At 40.0% G+C, this 23,493-nt stretch overlaps 2 protein-coding genes across 14 annotated transcripts in view; both read left to right on the plus strand.

The window, feature by feature from the left end:
- Positions 1-2,464, plus strand: part of LOC121314089 (cullin-2-like) — a 29,470-nt gene extending 27,006 nt beyond the window's left edge. For both annotated transcript variants that reach the window (XM_041246937.1, XM_041246938.1), the window contains one exon: positions 1,631-2,464. In XM_041246937.1, the coding sequence (XP_041102871.1) occupies positions 1,631-1,762 (132 nt within the window). In that variant the 3' untranslated portion in view covers positions 1,763-2,464. The remainder of the gene's footprint in view (positions 1-1,630) is intronic.
- A 6,575-nt stretch (positions 2,465-9,039) lies between these two features.
- LOC121314090 (partitioning defective 3 homolog) overlaps positions 9,040-23,493 on the plus strand; it is a 377,684-nt gene continuing 363,230 nt past the window's right edge. For all 12 annotated transcript variants that reach the window (XM_041246939.1, XM_041246940.1, XM_041246942.1 and 9 more), the window contains exon 1: positions 9,040-9,371. In XM_041246939.1, coding sequence (XP_041102873.1) covers positions 9,252-9,371 — 120 coding nt within the window. In that variant the 5' untranslated portion in view covers positions 9,040-9,251. The remainder of the gene's footprint in view (positions 9,372-23,493) is intronic.

Genomic DNA, 23,493 nt, shown 5'->3' on the forward strand with positions numbered 1-23,493 from the left:
GGTCATTCAAAATGGTCTAGACAGCATTCAGAACTGGGCAGACACATGGCAAATTACCTTTGATATAGAAAAGTGTAAGGTACTGCACACAGGGAATAAAAATGTGCATTATAAATACCAAATAGGAGATTTGAAGAAGGACTCTATTAAAAAAATCTAGAAGTTTATGTTGACTCAGAAATGTCTTCATCTAGACAATGTGGGGAAGCTGTAAAAGAAGAAAATGCTAACAAATGCTTGGATTCATAGTGAAAAGTGTTGAATTTAAAGCAAGGAAAGTATTGCTAGAACTTGACAATGCATTAATAAGACCTCATCTAGAATACTGTGTTCAGTTCTGGTCACCTTGCTACAAAAAGGATATTGCTGCTATAGAAAGAGTGCAAAGAAGAGCGACCAGAATTATTCCTGGTTTAAAAGGCATGTCATGTGCAGACAGGTTAAAAGAATTGAATCTATTCAGTCTTGAACAAAGAAGACTATGTGGTGATCTAATTCAAGCATTACAAATTCTAAAAGGTATTGACAATGTTGACCCAAGGGACTTTTTCGACCTAAAAAAAGAAACAAGGACCAGGGGTAAAGGGGCATTCAGAACAGAAAATAGGATGCTTTTTTTTACATAGAGAATTGTGGGAGTAATGTTGTTGAAGCTGACACCCTGGGATCCTTCAAGAAGCTGCTTGATAAGATTTGAGATCAATAAGCTACTAACAACCAAATGAGCAAGATGGCCTCTCGTTTATAACCTAATGTTTTTACATTCTAATTACACTTTAACCTCAAACTCTGAAATCAACAACATATTATGGTAGTTCATACCTAAACCTCTGGCATTAGGTATGGAGATGAGGATAGGACCATTTTAATGACATTATGAATATGGAAACTCTGTTTGTGACAGAAGTCTAGAAACTTGGCTCATCTCTACTTCAGAACTGAGCAGTGCTGTTAAGTGTACACAATAGACAGATCTACAGTGACTCTCAAGTCCCCCCCCCCCCCTTGGACTTTTCCACATTTTATTGTGTTACAACATGGAATCAAAATGGATTTAATTAGGAGATTTTGCCACTGATCAACACAAAAAAGTCTGTAATGTCAAAGTGAAAAATAAATTGTGCTAAATTAATTACAAATATAAAACAGAAAATAATTGATTGCATAAATATTCACCCCCTTGGGTCAATATTTGGTAGAGGCACCTTTGGCAGCAATTACAGCCATGAGTCTATTTGGATAAGTCTGTACCAGCTTTGCACATCTGGACACTGCAATTTTTGCCCATTTTTCTTTGCAAAATTGCTCAAGCAGTTGGATGGGGACCTTTGGTGAACAGCTATTTTGAACTCTTTCCACATATTCTCAATTGGATTGAGGTCTGGGCTTTGACTGGGCCACTCCAGGACATTGACCTGTTTGTTTTTAAGCCACTCCAATGTGGCTTTGGCTGTATGTTTGGGGTCATTGTCCTGCTGGAAGATGATTCTTCTCCCAAGTCCCAGGTCTCTTGCAGACTTCAGCAGGTTTTCCTCCAGGATTTCTCTGTACTTTGCTGCATGTTTTTTTAATATCAACACCGCTCTGTTGGAGTTGCAAAAATTAACTAACTGTTTGTTTTGGTCCGCAGGTCATTAACCAATCAAAAGCCAGATTTAACCCCAGTATCAGCATGATTAAGAAATGCATCGAGGTGCTGATCGACAAACAGTATATTGAAAGAAGTCAGAGTTCATCAGATGAGTACAGCTACGTAGCATGATGTTAAGAGTCCTGTAGCTTACGACAGACCGGAGACACGTTTGTGTTCCTGTGGGATGAAGCAGAACTGTGCCTCCATCTAGGGATCTTCACTGAGTCGTCTGGCAGCCCCCCCTCTCCTCTTCCCAATGTTCTGCTGTTTACAACATCACCAGTGCCACGCCATGTGCGTCAATAAAAATGCCTATAGTTATTTGAGCTGATACTACATTTCTAGTCTACTAAACAAAAACAAAAGTGAGTGAACTACGACAATACTGAAATGTGGAAGATTTAGATGGAACCATGCTTTTTTTTTCTCACGTTTGCAGTTGTGTTTTTTTATGTATCTTGAAGTTTAAAAGAAAAAAACTAAATATTGTAATAAAACTGCTATACTGATAATTGTATCTACTTTAAAATGTAAAACAAAAACTATGAGGTGACAAGCGTGATCCTGCTGCTTGTCAGACAAAAAACCCAATAAAACCCGAGCTGTATATCGAACTGTTTCATTGAAGAGGCTGACGAGGAGGAGCTGATGTTCTTCGCTAGCTCCAGGAGTGCCAGGAGGTGGAGACTACCTTTGAATGATAGGCCTGGAAATAAAATTAATTTTAAACCCTGCCAAGCAACATTGACGTACAGGTTCCAGGTGTACTTTTCATTGTGAATGGTTTTAATATTAAAGAATCACATCATTTGATACTGTAGGTGACAAGCACTGTATGAAGCTATCATATAAATTGTATGTTGGTTTTTTTTCTTTATATATTTATTTTAATGCAAAATCTGAACAAGAATCACTTTCAGATGTAGTTTTTGCATATCATGGACCTCAATCTGTAAAACCTGGAGGCCTATATCTAATGCTTTATTTTTTACTACATAATTAGTGCAATAGATGTCAGTCCCCACTCCTTTCTGATTCTTCTGTCAGAATCTAAAAGAAATTTGATTTCCCTTCCCTCAAAATGTGTAGAAAATGTCAAGTAAGTATATTACCCTTTTATTTATTTTTTTGTATTCATTTGGATGTTTTTTATCTTAAGCAAATGGTGAGCAAAATTCTCCATGGGTGTTTTTTTTTTTTTCCTTACACAGGCAACTTATAGTTTCCACATTAACAATGCATTTTTCAACATCTGATCAAGAATCTGGAAGCAGCAACGTTCATATAAAATATGAGGGCAGCATGCTGTGCTTGGATTTCTTATAAAAAAAAAAATCTTTACAATATTATGAACACATTCAGTTCCAGTGTAGATTGTGCTGGGTGGTTTGATGGTCCTGGTTCATAGTGATTTTATGTTCCTATTGTCTTGTTGCAGGTGTGAATGTAATGTGCAGGGCAGGCCGAGTGTTTCTCACAATACCCTGTATATGCTGCTAAAGCAGTTGCATTGTGAGTCTCCACAAGCATGCCTCAAGGCTGGGAGGTGACTACTTGCTGAGAGTGACAAAACGTCTATGTCTATCCAATCATTCGCCTTTTTTCTGCTTACATAAGGAACCAGTGTTTATTTTGCAATATGTGCTGCTCACAAAGCCCATAGCTTGTTGCAAACTGCCTTGTGTTTGGTTTACATGTGATAACAGATCATTAATCAAATCAGTTTTCCTAATGCCTTTATGGGAACAAGAGTTTCACTGTCAGCCTGTACAGTAACAAGAGGTGTAACTAAGAAACATTAGGTTACAAATTGTAACCCTGGTTCCCTGAAAAAGAAATGTCAACCATTATGAGTTGGGAAATTAAAAATGCTGCCTGATCGGCCCACTGTGAGTTACCACATATCTGTTGCAGTTGGGAACAAACCTTTGCCATTTGAATCTGAAATGGAAATGAAGGTGAACTAGTGACCCCTCGAATTTAATGGTTGACTGATGATTGTTGATGATGATTTATTTTTCAGGGTACCAGGGTTACAATTTGTAACCTAACGTTCCCTTTCAGTCTCGAAATTGTCAACCATTACGAGTTGGGAAATGTATACCCAATCTGTCACAGTGAGCCAAAGCAGCCACAAGCCTTGCCCTGGCTGGAGCCCAACTGTCAGGCTTCTGTGCAAGAGGGCAAGCTGCCTCAAGGACTCTGGACCCCACAGAAGGTGCTGCTGAACCAGCAACATTCAATCAGTAAAACCGTATAAACTTATGTAGTTTGGCCCCCACTGTAGTGTTACATATATCTGGCAGGGATGCCCCATAAAACACTGCCCAAGATGTCATAGTCCCTCTAGTCAAATGAGCTGTAACATTACCTGACAGGGTAATTAGCCAGCTCATAAGGCAATTGGATCGTATGCGACAACTGGTGCTTGGTAAGTGCCTGACCCTGAGCATGTGACCCATAACATACATGTAACTGGGTAGTTTGTCGCCATAAGTTAGACCTATCCATGTAACACCTCAACGCCCTGATAGGGCAGAGTGTTTGAAGTGTGTGATCATCTTCAGAAGAAAGGGGGCGGATGGAACGCCTCCAATTCCACCGACTGGTTCTGTTGAAACTGCGAAACAACCTTAGGCAGAAAAGCTGGGTTAGTGCGTAAAGTAACCATATCGCCACCACTGGCAAAGCGCAAATATTGAACTATCAATCAAGAGGGCCTGTAACTCACTGACACTAAATGCAGATGTTCGAAGGGAGCTTTCGTGAGAGCCTCTAGGACCAGGTCCAGACGCCAGGGTGGAACCATTGGTTTAAGGGGAGGGTGTATCCTTCTAACCCCTTTTATGAACTGCGGAGCCAAAAAATGAGCGAGCCTGCAGCGGGAATCCAGCTGGATACCCAGGAAGACCATCACTTGTGCCGACTGCAGAGAGCTCTTCTTCAGGTTGAGAGTGAGCCTCAGCCGAGTAAGATTCTCCGTCACCAAAGCCGTGTGGGAGACTAGACGATTTACACGAGATTTAGTTCATAAATATTTAAAAAAAGAAAAGGATGCTTAAAAACAGGACTTGTGTCCACTGGTATGGAAGAACTTGGTATAGAATTATGAATGCTTTATTAAAGACAAAAAATCATAATTTAAAAGGTGCCCAATGTAGTTACAATAATAGCTTCTACACATTCCAACCTGTAGTGAGATGTGACAATATAAAATGCATTGGCTGGTTTCACAGAGTGTGATTAGCACTATTCTTGGACTGTCTTGACTGCACATTTTATCTATGCAAACCACACCCAGGTTTGCTCTTTTCTCCCTGAGATGAGTGCTGCAGACTGCTGCCTGGGATGTCAAAGTGTTAGTTAAGATTGAACTCTGGATTTGTTCTTGGCCTACAAGACATTGTCTGGCCTTGATCCCTCGTACCTATTGGAACTGCTCACTGCCCATGTCACATCTCCAGATCTGAGGTCTCAGAATGCTAATGTCCAGGTTGCTGCTGAAGTCTGGATCTCTGGATTTCAGTTGCAATGCCAATATTTGATATTCCCGAGAATTTAGGATGCACAGTGTTTTTAAATCAAGAGTTAAAATTTATGTTTTCATCTGGCTTTCAGTCTTTTCTGTAATGTTATCAAAACCAATTATTCTTATACACGTTATGTTTGTGTTACAGATTTGGATTCCAAATATGTAATTGGTCAAATGTTTTAGTATAAAACCAAAGGCTAGTTGATAGGACATTATATCAGACTACCTTTATAAAAGCTACAATGTGACTTTCTCACACAGAGTGGCTTTGAAACCATTATGCTCATGAGAATTACAATCACATATGTGCACTGAATGCTTCAGTGTCCTACATCTGCTGTCTGGGGCTGAATCACTCCAGCGTAATCAATGCTTAACTGAGTCTCATGAGGAAGATGGTCATTCGGGTGTATCAGTTTAGTCTCTAGGATATGAGAAAACTGCTGTCTTTAATAGTGGTCTTTGGAACAAGGCTGAGCCTTTTGGTATCACATGAGTGGCTTCTTTTATAAAACCAATATCCCTCAATAAGACATCAAAGTGAAAATAATTAATGTCACTTGCAGGGTCCCAAGTGGCTGGGTGACCAACAGGGACTTTGTGCTCTTGCAGGATTAGGAAGAAAAATCGTTAGGATAGTTTGTGTCATTGGGATTCTGTGTCTAAGGAAAATCGTCAGAGGATAGTTTGTGTCATTGCAGTTCTGTGTCTCTACTGCCCAGTGTCCAACTAATCTACAAAGAGAGCTCCAAGACAGGGCCTCCCTTTCAGGTCAGTATCTTGGTAACAACTGTTGTTTAGATTTGGTAGGTATCAATAATGGATTGACTTGAAAATATTGTACTGTTAAAAAATCTGAAACAAGATTTTTTCACTGCCCTCCAAAGCCAGTTTGTGTTTGTGTATGTGCTTAGTTGTTGTTGTTGCTCCTCTTGTTTTAAACATAATTTTTGTTTCAGTCAACACACACTTATGGTTTTAAAGAAACCTCTGATTACTTTGGCATAAACTGAGAAAACATGATAAGAGCTGCTTTTAGATACTATTTTGTAAAATAGTTTACAAAATAGTAAACTACTGTATTTGTTGTGTATACCGGCTGCAGTACCATACTTTGTTGTTTTAGACACACTGATCTACCCGACATTGTTCATTTATAATGCCCTGAAGTACAGTAGTGCAATGACTCCCTCAGAGATCCCATATTTTCACAATCGACCCCTGGAATCAATTAAATCTGATTTGTCAGGTTCTACACAGTGTATATTACTATATCAGGACAGTAGCAGTAGCTTACAGTGTTGTTATTATTTTTATGTATTTTTTTAATGTCCAACAGAGCAGACAAGCCAAGGGCTAATTCAATGGACAAAAAGTACATTGGCAGCCCCTAGCATCATACAGAGGCTTTGGTTCATCCCTTGCTCTGAGTTACAGTAAGAGTGCCCCAGCCTGCAACACTCTTTCGGGTCATCCACTCATGCACTGACCAGGGCCACTGGAACTTTATTGCTTTTAACTTATGAGATCTAACAAGATACAAGTCCAAGGAGGTATGGAACCCAATCGAAATTCACATACTTTCCCTGGGTTGCCAAGCTGCTGAACCTCAATCCAATTGAGGCCCTATGGCATGACCTGCCATATGTCTCTAGACAAGGTGATCCTAAATTATGTAAGTATAATTTATTCAATCTTTGCCAAAGTTAATAGAAGCCTGTTTCAAATATTAGTTACAAGAACTAAACTCAAACCCCCAACGTGAAAAAAAAAAACAGATAGGAAAATGAAATACAGAAAGGAAACAAATGTGGAATTTCATCCGTGTAGATTCTTATATTTTCTTAAAAGTGTTTTACGTTATTATCAAGTAAGCTCAGTATTGTTTGCTGAATGAATATTAAACATATTTGTATTTTGCAGCGAGACTCCCAGATAATGCATGAATAATGTTTACAATTAAGAGTGTAACCCATGTAAGTTCACGACTGATCCCCAAATAGTTCCTGGTTTGTTGGCAAGATGTCAACCACTGAGGTGAGTGGCTTCCTTATGCGTTCATATTCCAGCATGAAGTTTTGTTTTGTTTAGTCACAGCCCATGTCAACATTCTAGTGAGTTATTGCTCGTGAGAGAATGTAAATTGAAAAACAAAAATTGTGCAAACTGCAGTACCTGGTTGAGTGCAATTTACAATCCTCAGTTCCAAGGGTTTAGAGTAGCTTGCCTGTCATTAAACACGGTTTCTGATCTGGTAAATACTTTAAAATTCAAAACACATTTCACTGTAAATGACAACTTCAGAGTTTACTACAGTAAGTCTGTATTAGGATATGGGATAATGAGGCAGAACAGGGGTTGTGCGTCTACTGACACCTGGGCAGGTGGGAAGCAACTGAAGTTCAAAGGTAGTAATTTAATTAAAATTAAAATGAATTACCTCAGTGTTAAAAGGCATATAGTTCTATTACATACTCAGATCCCAAAGACAAAGTCTAGTACTTTTCTCTTTGAAAATGACTCAGTAATGCGTGACACGTGGGATAACCATCAAAATCCCAATGTGGAAATGCAGTAATATAAAAAGGGGCCAGTGGGAACAACAATCTTTATTCACAGTGTGAATTTTACAGAGTCAAGAGCAGTAGAAAGACACCCATATCCTCATATCTGCACCATCATATTGTTTTTTTTTGTTCACATGGCACATTGCACCACATGCTAGAGGTCAATAAAGCAAACCAGAACCATGGAATTAGGAAACCCAGAGTGTATGATCCAGCTGCTCTGGTTTTGAGTTCTGTGTATAATAATTAGCACTGTATCCATCCACTTCTATTCATTCAAATATTTATAAATTAAAAAGCACATCTGGTGGAATATGTATACATTGCTGCTGTTTACTTTCACAAGAATTGCCAATGGTGCCTCTATATATCATCAAGCTTAATGTGTAAATTAGCACTGCTGACAGTCCAGTAAATCGATGGTTTAAGTGAAGTAGATTGAAAGTGGAGGCAAAGAATTACAGTAACTGGCAGCTTGTTATTAAATAAACAATAGTGGAGGCTTTAAGGCATACCTTACCCAAAGAAATTTAGAAATCTGATGTCAGCCATTGTTGAGATCGCTAAAAAAAGGCCCAGTGAAAGCTGCTGTTGGTTTGTGCTTTCAGCTTGTAAAGAATGCCAATTGCATTAAGTACACAAACACAATCTTTACAACGAGTTTTTTTTTTCTTTCAAAACAAATCTTTAACCCTTTTAGAATTTGCATGTACATGCACATAGCATAATGAATTAAAACCTTGTCGTGGTTTAAACATGCACAAATATTAAAGGTTTGAAATTCAAGGTCAATGCCAGCACTACTATACGATTTGTGACTATAGGACAGTAATGGCAACTAAAGCAAAAAGAACATTTTAGAAAATCCAACACTAGCAGATTTCTGCTGCTAAAATAAATTCCCCATTGTGTTTATTATCCGTTGTAGGCTATACTCATAAAGCATTAGCCTGCTGGTAAATGCGTAGTACTGCAACACAGTCCCTGGCTCGCAAATGCTATCATGCATAAACCCAGCCTTTTGCAGCTTCAGTGTGGGTGAGGTGTGGTTACACTTTTTAGCAACACGTCAAAAAAGTGCTCTTATTCAATGTCTCCGGGCAGGTCAATAACTTTAATATATGTCGCTTAGATAACTGTATCATTATGTATAATAACGATATAATGCAGGTATACATAACGTTTTGAGTAAAGCAGTTCCATTAATTGTCAATGCATCTTGCGGTGTGCAGTTGCAATTGACTTCTGTCAGTACTCCTGTTCTCCAGAGCGGGGAGACTGTTCCTCATTTCAGTGGCTTCCTGGCTCCATCTAATAACCAGTTCATCGGGGAAAGCAGGATCTCAGAAACGTTAAACAGGTGGTCACGAATACAAATCTGAAAACACCGACCATGGAGAAAAGGTGAAATCCTCGGCGATTTTACTGCTCTGTGTATACCTTAAAGGACTTCTTTACTGAGTTTAAAGTGCCTGGTATTTACTTCTGGAACTGGGGTTTTCGGAACATATTGGAGAGTATGAAAGTGACAGTGTGTTTTGGAAGGACCCGGGTGGTGGTTCCGTGCGGGGATGGGAATATTAAAGTACACAATCTTATTCAGCAAGCCGTCATGAGATACAAAAAAGCTATCGCCAAGGTAAGTCTGATTTCGTTTTAATGTATCCCTTTGTTGTCCGTTTTTTTTTTTTTTTGAAGGCTTTGGAAACAATTGTTGCAAATCTGAGGAATGGAGCGTGTTCAATATGGCGCTTTTCTGGGGGAGAAAAAAACAGCGAAAGAAGGAAAACAAACCTAAACGTCTTTTAAGGGTCTTGTTTGTATCGCGTGGGATAGGGGAAATCGATTTCCTAGTGGGACGAAAGAGTTTGCCTGAAGTTGGTTTGTTGTATTGAGGTGTTTTTTTTATTTTTTTATTTTGTGTTTTGTACGTGACCCGGCTGTAGTAATTAAACCATAAAAAGTCCCTAGCCGAGCGTTCTTTAAAGGGACACACGAGTTGTCAAAAATAACTTGTATAAATAGGCTAAAAACTCAGCTTTGCAACGTCAGTTAACGATTATAGCTATTTTTTAATTGCCATTTTGAAAGTTTTCCAACGTGGCCACAAACATTCTCCCTCAAACGGCACTAGCACATGCTTTAATATAGTTAACCTTGTAGAATAACCTACTTAAGTTTTTTTCTTTTTTAAAATGACTTTAAGCATAGTTATTTAATTTTGTGAGCTTGTATTCATATTGGACAGTATGCAAATGAAGGATATTATTGTTATAATGTTTGCTTTGCTCGGTATTAGTATCTGACTGCATTGCATTTTAAAGCCTTGGTGCTACTATACAATACCGGTATTCCACTGCTGTTGTATGTTTATCAAAATGTTAAGCGTCCTGATAAATGCACATAAAAAATGAACACATGTTGTCTAAATTAATACGTTTAGTTTTCAAATCAATCCCTGGCTTCCCAAACAGCTGAGGCCCATCAGGAGGAGGAGGGAATTGGTTAGAACTGTCTTTCCACATTGAAAACAGTACCAAGCTGTACAGTATGTGGGGGGGGGGGGGGGGGGGGGGGGACATTAAGTGGAGGTTTGAGTAGGTGTGTAAATAAGGGTGTGGGGATTAATAGATGTGGACAGCTAACTTGCATGACAGCGCTGCATTGGTTACAACTAAAGACTACACTTTTTCAATTAAGATTCCTTGGTGATTTATAGAAGGGGTGGTCTATAAAATACCTCACGCTGTCAATCTTGCAGTTGGATTGCAGTGTAAAGTAACTGCTTTGAAATGTTATGAAGATTCACCTATGCAATGAAGTATGGAAGTACTGGATTACACATGGTAGTGAAATGTAGTTGGACTGTTAATCACTGTTCAGATTAACGTATTCATATTCAAGACAAACCCAGGTTCAGACGTTTTGTTTTTCCCCTGTTCAGCACAGTCCTGCTGTCTTTGTCACAAACGCACTTCAAATTCAGTACTGAGGTCTGGATTAAGTCAGAATGATGGCAGTGCCATCATAATGTAAAGCTAAGACGTCACCAAAAACTTTGATTTAATCCAGATGAAGCGATGGGGCAAGTAAGCAAATTTAGCAGTTATCTTGATATGTGATCTTCAGATTGGAAAGAACACAAATACTATTATTACATTTGGTAATTACTGTACTAAATTATAAATAATGTAACAGTGTCTGTTTGTCAAATCAAAGTACAGATGCACACAATATTATGCTGTACGTGGTTTGGATTGAGAGTTGCCAAAGGGATGTCATGTTCTTGATAATAAATCAAATAGGATCATTGTAAAAATAAATTGAGCTTTTGCCTAGAGCCAGAACTGGAGTCTGGATCTAATGGGAGATTTAATGTATCATGGCAGTCTGAAGAAGGACCCAAGGCAAGGTTTCAAGGCTAAACTTTTTATTTGTTGTTGCTTAAAACTACAGCTTATGCTTATAGGGTCCAAGATTGGACTGAAAGAACAGAACGAAGTAAAGGAGCTAAAAATAGAGAGCTAGAGAGAGAAAGAGCTAAAGAGAAGCGCGACTAGTAGAAACATGAGCTGTGGCCGATAGCAGCTTTGTTAAGCAATAATTGAAGCTGAAACAAATAGCCTTGAAGCCTTGCGTTGCATCCTCTTTGACACATGGCCACATTGGTGTTAGAAGTGGTCTCCGGTACTCCGGCATGCACTCGTCGCTGTAGCCTGGTGAAGTCTGGGGCGGACTTAAGGCTGTCAGGGGAGAGTGCACGGCGGCAGGCAGCAGCAGGGTTGGTAAGTGACGTAATCGCACACGAAGACATAAGCCTGATCTATGCTCCTTGCATGAGGTATTGGTGCTATGCTTTAGTGCGATAGGTCCTGGGTTTACGCCTGCACTCCGCCTGTGTGTGGATTGCTTGCATTAACTGAGAACGCTACGGTATTCTAGGAGAGACTCATTAGTGTACAGAATGCTTATGTGCACTGTCAAGAGTAATATTTCATTTTAGTATATCTCCTGCTGCATTGAGACCCAGTGTAACTGTTTAAACCTTTAGTGTACTATACAGTGACATTTTGCATACTGTATGACAGCATTTGCAATGCAGACATGTCTGTACAGCTTCATTTTGCAGCTTCAGAATGTGACAGCAGGTTTGGGGATATATTGCCAAGAGCTGTGTTGTTGTGAGATCTATTTGTGTGGAACACTGTGCAGCAGGTACCTAGAAAAAACCTTCTGAAATCTCTCTCTTCTAAAACATAACTGAATGCAGAATTACTGCTGTTTCATTGTTTTCTACTGAGGACTTTTCAATTTTTGGAAAATTAAATGTAACTGCAGGGATAAGTAATAGTCAATGCTTTTAAAATGAAACCATGTAATAAATTGCAGCAATCCTAAATATGATGTTAAATATAAAAAAAGCACAGTTTTTTTTTTTTTTTTTTATTTAGGTAAATTTGTAAAAGTACATTTTAAACAAGGTTGGAAGTACTTTATAGTAATACACAGGAAAGCAATAGACAGAGAGTAAATATCTTGTACATGGGTTTTATAGATTACATTTGAAGTCACTAATGACTGGTTTCACAGATCCTAATTCGCACTAATGTTAGAATACCATGCAAGGTAGTGCATGGTTAGTGCTGATTTTGTCTGTGAACCTGGCTGTAAATGACCTTAAAATGTAGATAGTTATATTTTATTTTGTTTTATTATTTCAGTCTTCTGGTATTTAAAATGCACACCATGTTGAAGGCTAAATCTGTGACCTTGGAGTGAGATACAGCTGTTGGATAAAAAATGGTTTATGCAGGCCTGTATGCATTCAGAGTGTGGCCCCGCCAAGGATGACTTTTGACCAGTTCAGCAGAACACAGGTTACTGCAATATTGATTGACTCTGTGTCCGCTTTAAAGCTTTCCTGCGTTTGCCAGCTCCTGTTGGCACTCATTGAACTCTTCCTTTCTCAGTGTGCTGAATCAGAGTTTTACAAGAGAGCTGATTATCCTTGTGATCCGTAAGAGAAACTGCATGGACGCAGGGAAAGTGAGCATAGAATAACCTACCATTATAGTCAGAACTGGTTTCGGTTTGGGTGTGTAAAAACCCCCTCTCTTTCTGCTGTGACTTTGTGGAAACTTGCACATTTTAATCCATACAACCAATACCTTTTAATTGGTCTCTGATAGTGTATCTTCAACATTTGAAAATGCATACTTCTCATTAATATATTCAATTGCAGGGTTATAAATAAGGCTATGATGTTGTCATGGTGATCGTGAATAGGAATAAAGTCTGTGAAATCTTGGAAATGGATGTAAAAACACATTTCATTAGGCGCTTCCTTTATTTCTATCAAAAATGCAGTACGTCATGAACTTACAATACAGATCTGCGATTTACATGGAGCTATGTAGGTCATGATCTGTATCTGAGCCAGCCGGCATGTAAATGAGTGGAATGAAGTTTATGGGGTGAAAAAAATGGCAAATCACTGCTAAGCAGAGAAGTGACAAATACCCAAAGGGGACATTTCATGAAAGTGGTGGCATGAAGTTTTTTAAATGAAAATCAAACAGTGACAAACATGTTGAAAGCACGTTACATAAATGGAAGCTAGTACAAGGCGTTGACTCTGCAGCAGGAAAGACAGCTATACTAAAACCAATGAGCGAGCTGTTTTCTGTAAAGACAGAAGAAGCCATGCATCGTCAGTATCCTGACTTAGAGGCTTTCTTTACATTATGCTATTTCAGAATCTGGCAAAACTCTTGGTACTTCTTAAGTAACATTTAAACTTGCGTGGCGGTGTGAAGGTGTAGCGATGACGTCAGCCTCGGAATACAGACACACAAACAGGGGAATGCGTTTAAGCGCTATAGTGCATATTTAATAAACACAAAAGAAAAGGCAGCAAACAAAACAAACAGGATTATATATATATATATATATATATGTATATATATATATATATATATATATATATACACACATAAATACATACATACATATATACATATACATTACTCGGGATCTGGCTCTCGATCCCCGTTCTCCTTTCTCCATCTCTCTCACTAACTCCTATCTCTTCACCCTACTAAGCAGAGCTGGTCACCTTTTTATGCAACAGAGTTTCATTTGGTTCTCATTGTTCAATTGAAAATCGACCGCATAGGCACGAGAAATTAACAAAATCTAAACAATAAATTAAATAACAATAAAACATCTGCAAGCCCCACACCGTCACACTTGTCAAAAGCAGGTGTCTTTATATTATTGTTTTTGGTTTACTGTTTAAAAGCTCCAGTGCATGTTGATGTAGCTAAAACTATATTATTTGGTGACCTTTTTGTGAATTCTTGCTGCAACTCGTCTACTAAAAGTGACCGTGCCAAAATAGTAGCCTTAAGGTCTTCACACGCTGGATGCGATGAGTTTCGTCCTTTGATAAAATGGTATTTTTGCTGCGACACTACCTTTCACACCAGTGGGGACAGGCAAGCGCGGTGTGATAGACGACTCTCTCTCGTTGTATCATCAGCTAGAAAAATCACACGTATGATTGTCCTGTTATACAGCTTTTTTTATAGCGACTTTTATAGTGGACCACCATCCCAAAGCGCTTTACAGAGGTAGGCTATGAACTGTGCGTTATAAGCAGAGTCAATTACAATAGGACATTGATTTAACATCTCATCCGCAGAATGGAGCAGAAGGAAGTTAAGTGACTTGCTCAGGGTCACACAGTGAGTCAGTCAGTGGTAGAGGTGAGATTTGAACCAGTGACCTTCTGGTTACAAGCCCTGGTCTTCAACCACTGGACCACACTGTATGTATACCTTATGTATAGATGCCTCTTACAATGGCCACACCCCCCAGTTCTGTGCATTCCGAGGGCCTTCAGTAATATTCCTGTTCTTACCTCGGATCAGTGTCAGTCTTGTTCATTTTAATGCATTACATGGAAATGTTCAGACACATATGAATTAGCATATTTGCCTGTAGGCCTTCAATTAAGCTACACTTGTTGAATGAATTCTGTTAATCAGTATGATGTACGGGAGGGGGGTGGGGGGATGCATAAGCGAATGGTCTACCTTGAAGCACAAGGCCATGAAGCTGCTTTAAACTGGGAAGTGCTGCTGAATATGCAAGAACAGACATCTTTTATACCACAACAGCAGTGTAAAACGCATTGGCAGACATCTCGGTTTAATCAGCTGTACTACCTACAGTGTTTAATTTGTATTGTTATTGTGATAACATTGAATGCACATACAGGGTTAAGAAATGTAGGCTGTCAAAGTCAGATATCTCTTGTATGGATTAAAACAGGATGACTGTATTCTGTAGCTCTGATGAGATTTGCCAATTATAAGTTCAAATGGAGATCTTGGAATGTTGCAAGCAGTCCAAATGGAAATAATGGAAATAATGGAAATAATGGAAATAATTGGAATTTGATCTGCAGTAAGTTCAGCCCTGCATTAAAAAACAAATCTAGCAGGGCTTCAATTTCATTCTCCTGTGCTGGGAGATTTCCCCCTTATCCCGCAAGCCAAATCAAAGCACAAGAGGGAGAGAGTGAGCAAATGGACACAGAGATGGTTGCTAGTGTGTGGGGTGATGTTCAGATACAGGTAGAAGGGGTAAAGTTTGCAGAGGATAGTGAGGTTTTTAGATTGCCAGGGAAAAAAAGATGATTAAAACAGAGGGCAGTGCTGTCCACAAAAAAACGCAGCATTTCGTCTGACAGCAGCAGTGTTAGTATGGATCCTGAGAGCTCTGCAGAGACGTGCAGCGCGCAGGCTGTCAGCACAGTGACAGACAATCCCGCTGGAGACAGTGAGGATGAAGGCAGTCTCGCTGATTCCTCCTAAGCAACGGAATCGCTGGGCGCGTATAAACCCTGGGGAGGGTACAGTGTTCAAAGCATTAAAGATTTCCTGGAGCAGACGAAAGGGCGAAGGGGAATTGATGTTGAGGATTTTTTTCACGATATTGATTTGTTTCTGAGCTCGGTATGAGGTTTAAAACAAATCGTTTCTGCTCAGGAAACATTTAGTACTCAGGATCTAGTGCGCCTGACATACATATCGAGCAAACTCCGTGGCAATGTTAAACACAGTCAGTCCTGATGGCCAGTACACTCCTAATACTCTTTCTCTTTACTGTCTGCTTGTTCTTCTTTTCTGAATATCGGTGTGTTACCTTTTCAAACTCTGCAATGGCTAGCTTTAATATTGGGTGCCTTAATATTAATAGCTGTAGAAATGCTTTTAAAAGAGCCTCATTGTTTGAATTTATCTCGCAGAACAATCTGCATGTTATGTTTTTGCTGGAGACTCGCATAGATGGGGGAAATCAGGTTGGTTGGGAAAAGGATTGGAAAGGGGATGTTTTTTTTCAGTAATGGAACTAATGTGAGTGCTGGAGTTAGCATTTTGTTTTCTGAGGGGTTTAAACCGAGCTCTGTATTTGCCTGTGAAGTCATACAAGGATGGCTACTCAGAGTCCAGGCGGTTGTTGAAGGCAGTCTTTGTTTTCGTTAATGTTTATGCACCTACTGATTGTAGGGAGAGAATAAGCTTCCTCCAGAGGCTTGAATGTATGTTGGTTGAATGTAAAACTGATGAGGTGTTAGTTTTAGGTGGGGATTTTAATTGCACAGCTGATAGTAGATTAGATCGGAATCACATTGAGACACATCCCCAGTCTGCCAGGGAACTGGTTAGGATTGAAAACTATATGGAACTAGTTGATATGTGGAGAAACATTAATGCAAAGGATAGGCAATATACATGGGTCAAAACACATGGCACTGATGTTTCCATGGCTAGATTGGACGGGTTTTATACTGTTAAACATAATTTAAACATTTTTAAATCTTATTTTATCAGCCCCACAAGCCTGACAGATCACAGTTTAGTTTCTATTAGTGTGTTGCTCCCCTCTGAGAATACAAAGTGCATACTGGCATTTTAATACTGCTTTGATTAATGATGAGCATTTTAGGAAAGTTTTTAATTTTTTTGGGGAGAGATGGAGCGGTAAAAAAAGAGACTTCTCCTCGTTGCGGCAATGGTGGGATGTAGGGAAGGTGCAGACTCGATCTTTTTGTCAGCAGTATACTAGAAACGTCACAAAGAGCTTAAATAAAACCATGAGAGAGCTGAAGGAGGACATCCTTCAGCTCCAGAGAGCTCTGGAGTCCAGCCCAAACGAAAGGCTGATTGGGGGCCTAAAATGTAAAAAAAGGGGGTTAGCAGATCTGCTGGACGTAAAGGTGCAGGGGGCTCTGGTAAGATCGCGGTTCCAGAGCTTAGTGGAGATGGGTGCACCCACTCACTATTTCTTTGGGCTGGAGAAGAAGAGCGCACAGAGCAAAGTGATTCATTGCCTGAGGACAGCGGCTGGGCAGGAGCTCAGGGAGCACGCAGAGATCCGGAAGCTGGCTGTGGGTTTTTATAAGGACCTGTTTACAGCAGAGGCGGTGGAGGAAACAGGGGAATCACAGCGTTTCTTGCAGGACCTCCCTCAGCTGTCTGAGGAGGAAGCCAAGGGGCTGGAAAGTCCTCTGACACTGAACTCTCTGATGCCCTGCAGGGGCTGAACAACGGAAAGACACCTGGACTTGATGGCCTCCCAGTGGAGTTTTATAAAAAGTTCTGGTCTCTGCTGGGAGAGGACTTGTTGGATGTTTTCAGGGAGAGTGTGCAGGATAAAGTTCTGCCTCAGAGTTGCAGAAGAGCGGTTATAACTCTTCTCCCTAAAAAGGGAGATTTGTGTCATTGCTCTTATAAAATCCTTTCCAGAGCCCTCGCAAACCTCCTCAGGACTGTGATAGGGCGGGTGGTGCAAGGAGACCAAACATACTGCGTTCCAGACAGATCTATTTTCGATAATATCTTTCTAATTTGAGATATACTGGCAGCCTCCAAGCTTTTTGGTTTCAATGCAGGTGTAGTGTCGTTGGATCAGGAAAAGGCTTTTGACCAGGTAGATCACCTCTACCTGTGGAGGGCAATAAAAGCTTTTGGGTTTGGGACCTGTTTGTTAGAGAAGGTTCAGCTGTTCTATGGTGACGTTTCCGGTCTATTGAAAATCAATGGTGGCTTAAGCGCCCCTTTCCCCGTTCAGAGAGGTATAAGACAGGGGTGTTCCATGTCTGGTATGCTCTACGCTTTAGCAATAGAGCCTCTTATAAATGAGCTGAGGAGGGTATTGACTGAACTGTCCATTCCTCAGTGTCCCGGTAAACCAGTGAAGGTAACAGCTTATCCAAATGACATTGCTGTATTTGTTAACAACCAAACTGATGTTGACAGTGTAGGCACCTGTCAAAGACTGTTTGAGAAGCTGTCATCTGCTAAAGTAACCTGGGATAAGAGTAGTGCTGTGCTTCTGGGTGACTGGAAGGATTGTCGTCCTCCAATTGTACCTGCTGGATTGCAGTGGAGCAGGGATGGGCTCCTTTATCTGGGTGTCCATCTCGGGGATGACAGCACAGTGCAGAGGAATTGGGAGGGGGTGGTGGAGAAAGTGAAAGGCAGGTTGCAGCAGTGGAAATGGCTGCTTCCGCAGATCACCTATAGAGGTAGGGTACTTGTTATTAATAACTTGGTGGCCTCTAGCTTGTGGCACAGGTTCACCACAGTCATTAGTGAAATAGGTTCAGGCTATGATGCTGGAGTTTTTCTGGGATGGGATGCTTTGGATCAGACAGAGTGTGCTGTACCTGCCTCTGGCTGAGTGGGGTCAGGGACTCAGACCTTTCTAGCAGGACGGAGGCTTTTAGGTTACAGGCCCTGCAGAGGCTGCTGTATTGCACTGAGGACCTCCCGTGGAGGCAGTTTGCCTGTGCCTTCCTGCAGCAGGTGGGAAGGCTGGGTCTGGATAGGGGTCTTTTTTTGTTAGAAATGGGTAAACTGGAGATGGACCGACTGCCAGACTACTATAAGAGCCTGCTGAGGGCATGGCAGTGGGTGCGTATTGAGCAGAGGGTCACTGAAAACATTAGACTTGAGTGGCTCTTAGAAGAGTCGTTAATATATAATACTTTCTTGAAGTGTGATATTGTTCAGTCTCCTTCTTTTATACATATGTTAGTGAAGGCAGGTGTTGAAATCTAAAAGAGCTTTAAGCTTCACACCACCTACAGCTGGGTGACTCCTCAGTGGTTAGCGTTTGCTCTGGGGATGCGGTCTGTCCGCACTGCTAAGTATTTCCTCACCCAGGTTCGTGCTGCTCTCCCCGGTGAGGGCTGGAGCTCTTAAGACAGCTGTTCAGGGATCAGAGTTCCGCACACGGATTCACCTTTTCTGTCACTGTTAGTGTCCCGAGCGATCAGTCAGGCTTCTGATGAGCAGGGTTTTTTACTGACTGTAGAGGGTCTGAGAGACCTCCCTCTGTGTACAGTAGAGGGGAAGCAGCTGTATAGGGTGTGTGTAAAGGGCCATTACCAGCAGCGGCTCAGGGCACTACCAGACACACACTGGAGAGACAGGCTGGGGGGGGGGGGTATAAGCCACCACTGCCAAAAAGATTGGGGGATCTGCAGTGGAGGATCTTACACACCATCATTGCAGTTAACTCCTTTGTGAGTCCATTTTTCCATTCCTGTCCATTTTGATCACAGAGGGAGAATGTTTACCATTGTTTTGTGTTCTGCACCAGATTAAAACCTTTGTTTGCTGCTCTGATGGAATTGCTTGCTGGGTTGGTTTTTGTGTTCTCTGAGGTGTTTTTTATTTTTGGTTTTAAGTATTGCAAAAAGAGAAAGTACTCAATCCAGCTGGTGAATCTTATTATTGGACAAAACAAAGTAGTACTTTCAAAGGGCAGAAAAAACAAAATGAATGACATTTTAAATACTGATCCTTTTGTCATTTTTAGAATGCTTGTATTAACAAGGGTTAGACTGGATTTAAATTTTTATAAAGCAATGCATAATATAACAATGTTTGAGGAAGCCTGGTGTGTAGACAGTGTGTTGTGTGATGTTAAGGATGGTGAACTGGAGGAGTATCTGTAATGTGACTTTTTATGTGTCCACAGTATTTTATGTATTGTCTTGTTCACCTTGGGTGGATCTGAATTGATTTCGTGACATTATCTTTTTTTAAATATTGATTTTGTGTATTCTATTTAATTGTTAAATAAAGTTTTTTCAGAACTATCTATCTATCTATCTATCTATCTATCTATCTATCTATCTATCTATCTATCTATCTATCTATCTTTTACTGCATCATCATTCACACTGGTGTTGCTTTAAAATAAGCAGCTTTGAGGAGTCCTAACAGCTGCTCATCACTGTGAGACAGAGCACTCTCCATTGCTTTTGCTATTGCCTGACAGGAAGTTTTTGCTGCAGCAGAAGAAAAAGGTGCTTTTCTTTTTAACCAGCGCTCCATTTCTTTCTTTATAACTCTTTACACTCGGCTCTATTTCTGCCTGTTTTTCTCTCTTCATTTATGTATGGTTAACTACTGGATAGTTTGTACTGCATGCATGTAACACTTCAAATGGAACAAAAACACTGCACCATTGAACATTAATATGAAATGAGCATGTGGGGGGGTGAGATTATAAGCTTTCCAACGATACTGCTCTTTTGTCTAGCTGCTACAATGATGGAGCAATAGAAATTAACCCTAAGATGTGAGGTGAGAGGTTTAACTTCAGGCAATCATAGTTCCGGCTAGGAGTACCGCATACACACACTGAATATGTCTTTTGAAAGCATATTTAATTACAGTATAGCTAGTTAATCAGATTACTGTTGGTTATGTTCATTTATGACTAAGGAAAACAGGAGCTGGTAAATGTCTGTCTTGTTCATGCCGGATGGATAAAAGTAGGCTGCAGTACACTTTTAGCTGGTGTGTCATGCTATTCACAGCAGTTTGATTAAAGCTTTCTCTCAATTCTGTAAGGAAATTAAGGCCTTCATTTTAGAAATAGATGGATGAAGGACAAAGATTACAACACAGGGATGGAAATAAGACTTCTATTGCATAGTAGGTTCACCCATTCCATGTTTTACCGTGATCTTGATTAGTGTGACGGTAACAAGCTCATGTCTTATTAAAATCATAGTAAAATGAGGAATGGATCAAACTGCTATGCAATGTCTTCTGTCCATCCCTGCAACATGTAAGACTCTTAAAACGCTCTACATTTTCAGGTTTTCAAATTATTTACAGTAGGGGCACCCTAGTTTTTAGGGTAGCTTGTCTGCTCAAGTTTTTTTTTTTTTTTTAAATGAAATATAAAAAAAAAAAAACCACACACAATTGTTTGATCTTAATGATCAAAGCTGGCAAATCTGCATTGCATTTATTTGAAACTGAATGTCCCTCAGGATGGCAGAAATGCCTGCAACTGAACAAAGACAAATACTGTAAGGAGGGAAGATGGGGCAGAAAGTGGGCCTTAAAAAATCACCTGCTTTCTGAGTCAGTGCTGTGGATAATCGAATCGGATCCACTGAGCAGACCTTACTGCAAAAGAATGTGCTGCTTGGGTGTTTCATTAGGACCCTAAGCTGCATTATGTTCAAAGAGATTTCTGGGTGTTTTTCCCACCGCCACCCTTATTCCCCACATTTTACAAGTCGAGTGTCTCATAATAGTAACAAATGGTTTGTTACAGAATTAATGTGAGAGCTGCTGGCTTAGGGCCCTTTAAATGCAGCTCTGCCTTGTGGAATGTTCTCTCTTCTGAACTCTGGCTGTGCACAGATGTGAATTCTGTTACTAAACACACATACAATCGGTGAGTCATTTGTTTGTAAGTCCGGTTTCAGAAACAGTTTATATAGTTACAGTGCTGCCTGCGCCAGTACGTTTAGGTCTTGGCCAATGCATGCGAACACACATGCAGCAGTGTGGTATTGTAAATGCTAATGAAGTGCTTTGTCTAAGGGAGTCTCTGTTTATTGATCCGAATTCTTGGATTACCTTGGATTTCTGAATAATGAAACGAAACCTGCACGCTTCTCCCTGAGATCAGTAGATTCTATATATTAATACCTACCAATAAAAGAAATGTACGTTGACGTATTTTAATTGAAGTGATGCCAGTTGGTAATACACAGTAGGTAAGATTGACTGGAGTTATTGTGTTTTTTTTTTTTTTTTTAAGCTCTAAGTGACCCGTGTTAAGGTCACACTCATTACATGAAGCATTCTCTTGTGAAGCAAACGATAGTGCCACACGTTATAAATCCTTGTTCTCAGTTAGTCCAGCTTTGTGTGGAGGTCTGCTTTGCTGATTATGTGACTTATATTACAGTTTGACAGAGGCAGGGGTTTCCCTAGATGGGCTTTAAAACATATCTGGCTTTTTCTGTTACAGACACTTCATTAGAAAAGTATACACCCATTTGTACAGTTCTTGAATGTTCTTAAAGCAGAAACTAGCTTGCACTTGCCAGATCTTTAGAAATACACCCACCTGCCCATTGCCACTGTTGGAAAGATTAAGGAAATTAACTGGATGTTGATATCAAAGCAATTAGACCCACCCCAGCTCTTAGTTGGGGCTTGTATTATGGGACTGTGACTAAGCCGTTAAGAATTCAAATGGGCTTACATGTTGTTTAGTCATGTAACAAATCGCTTTATTTGACCCGTTTGTTTATTTGCTGAACACCCAATCTATAAACTTGCCATCAAAGTGTGGTGAACTGAATATTCATGCAAGTCATCCCGACTTGGTGACTGTGGTCTCAGTAGATCCCTCCGAATCCTGTCTCAGATCCAGGTACATCACTTAAGTCTCCAAGATGTAATGCCTGAAATAGAAGATTATACAAAATTAATCAAAACAGAATGGGGACTGCACTGGGATATTTCCCAGCCATAAGTTGTTGTTGAAGTTACTTGAGAAGATGAAACAGTTTTAGCTCTGCTCTTCGGCTTAACCAGAGCTGCTTGGCATGTGGTTAAGAGTGGAACTGGGAGGGATTTTTTGTTCTATTTTTGGCTCCTCTAGTTTCATAGTAATTACAGAGGGAGATATTGCATTGGAAATAGTGGAAAAACAGGAATCGGAATTTGACTCGTAACCCAGGAATTCATGAGTCAATACTGTTAAAAAGAAACAGAAAATATGCCAAGTGTTAACCAATTGCAATAGTGGTTGATTCAGTATTATATTGAAGTTCATGAAGCCTATGATTCTGAAGCAAGATAAGACCTTCAAAGAAAAGGGAAAAAGAACAATAGTCTCACTGACAGTTTGAAACGCTTACATTCTGATCCATGTTACAGTCATTTTAGAGCAGTTTTTCACATGGTCTTGAAGAGCACTGGGTTACGGGAACTTGCAATTGTCCTGAGGAAGGAAGAACGAAGTTAATATGAGCTGAATAGTTTTTAGAGAACCTGTTACTCTCTCATTTGATGCCTTCCTTGTTGAACCATTCACCTGAGTGTTTGTCTTGCTATTGCAAATCATGCAAATCCAGCCATAAGTGATGATGTTTTTTATTTCTAAGCCAGATTCTTTAAATGTCTTTAAATTCTCTCTCAATTTAATTCTCAATACTTCCCTCTCATGTTTATCCGGGTTTGGTCATGCGACTTGCATGTATACACTACACACAAATGCATACACTGTTCTACAATGCATGGTCTACCAGTATTAACTAGTTTGAATGTTTCTGAAGATGTAATACTAATGATGTCTGGCCTAATGTAGTATGTTAATACTCATCACTCTGGTGTGGTGATATATAGTACAATTGTCCTGTT

This window comes from Polyodon spathula, chromosome 4, assembly GCF_017654505.1.
Source record: "Polyodon spathula isolate WHYD16114869_AA chromosome 4, ASM1765450v1, whole genome shotgun sequence".
Classification (NCBI taxonomy): Eukaryota; Metazoa; Chordata; class Actinopteri; order Acipenseriformes; family Polyodontidae; genus Polyodon; species Polyodon spathula.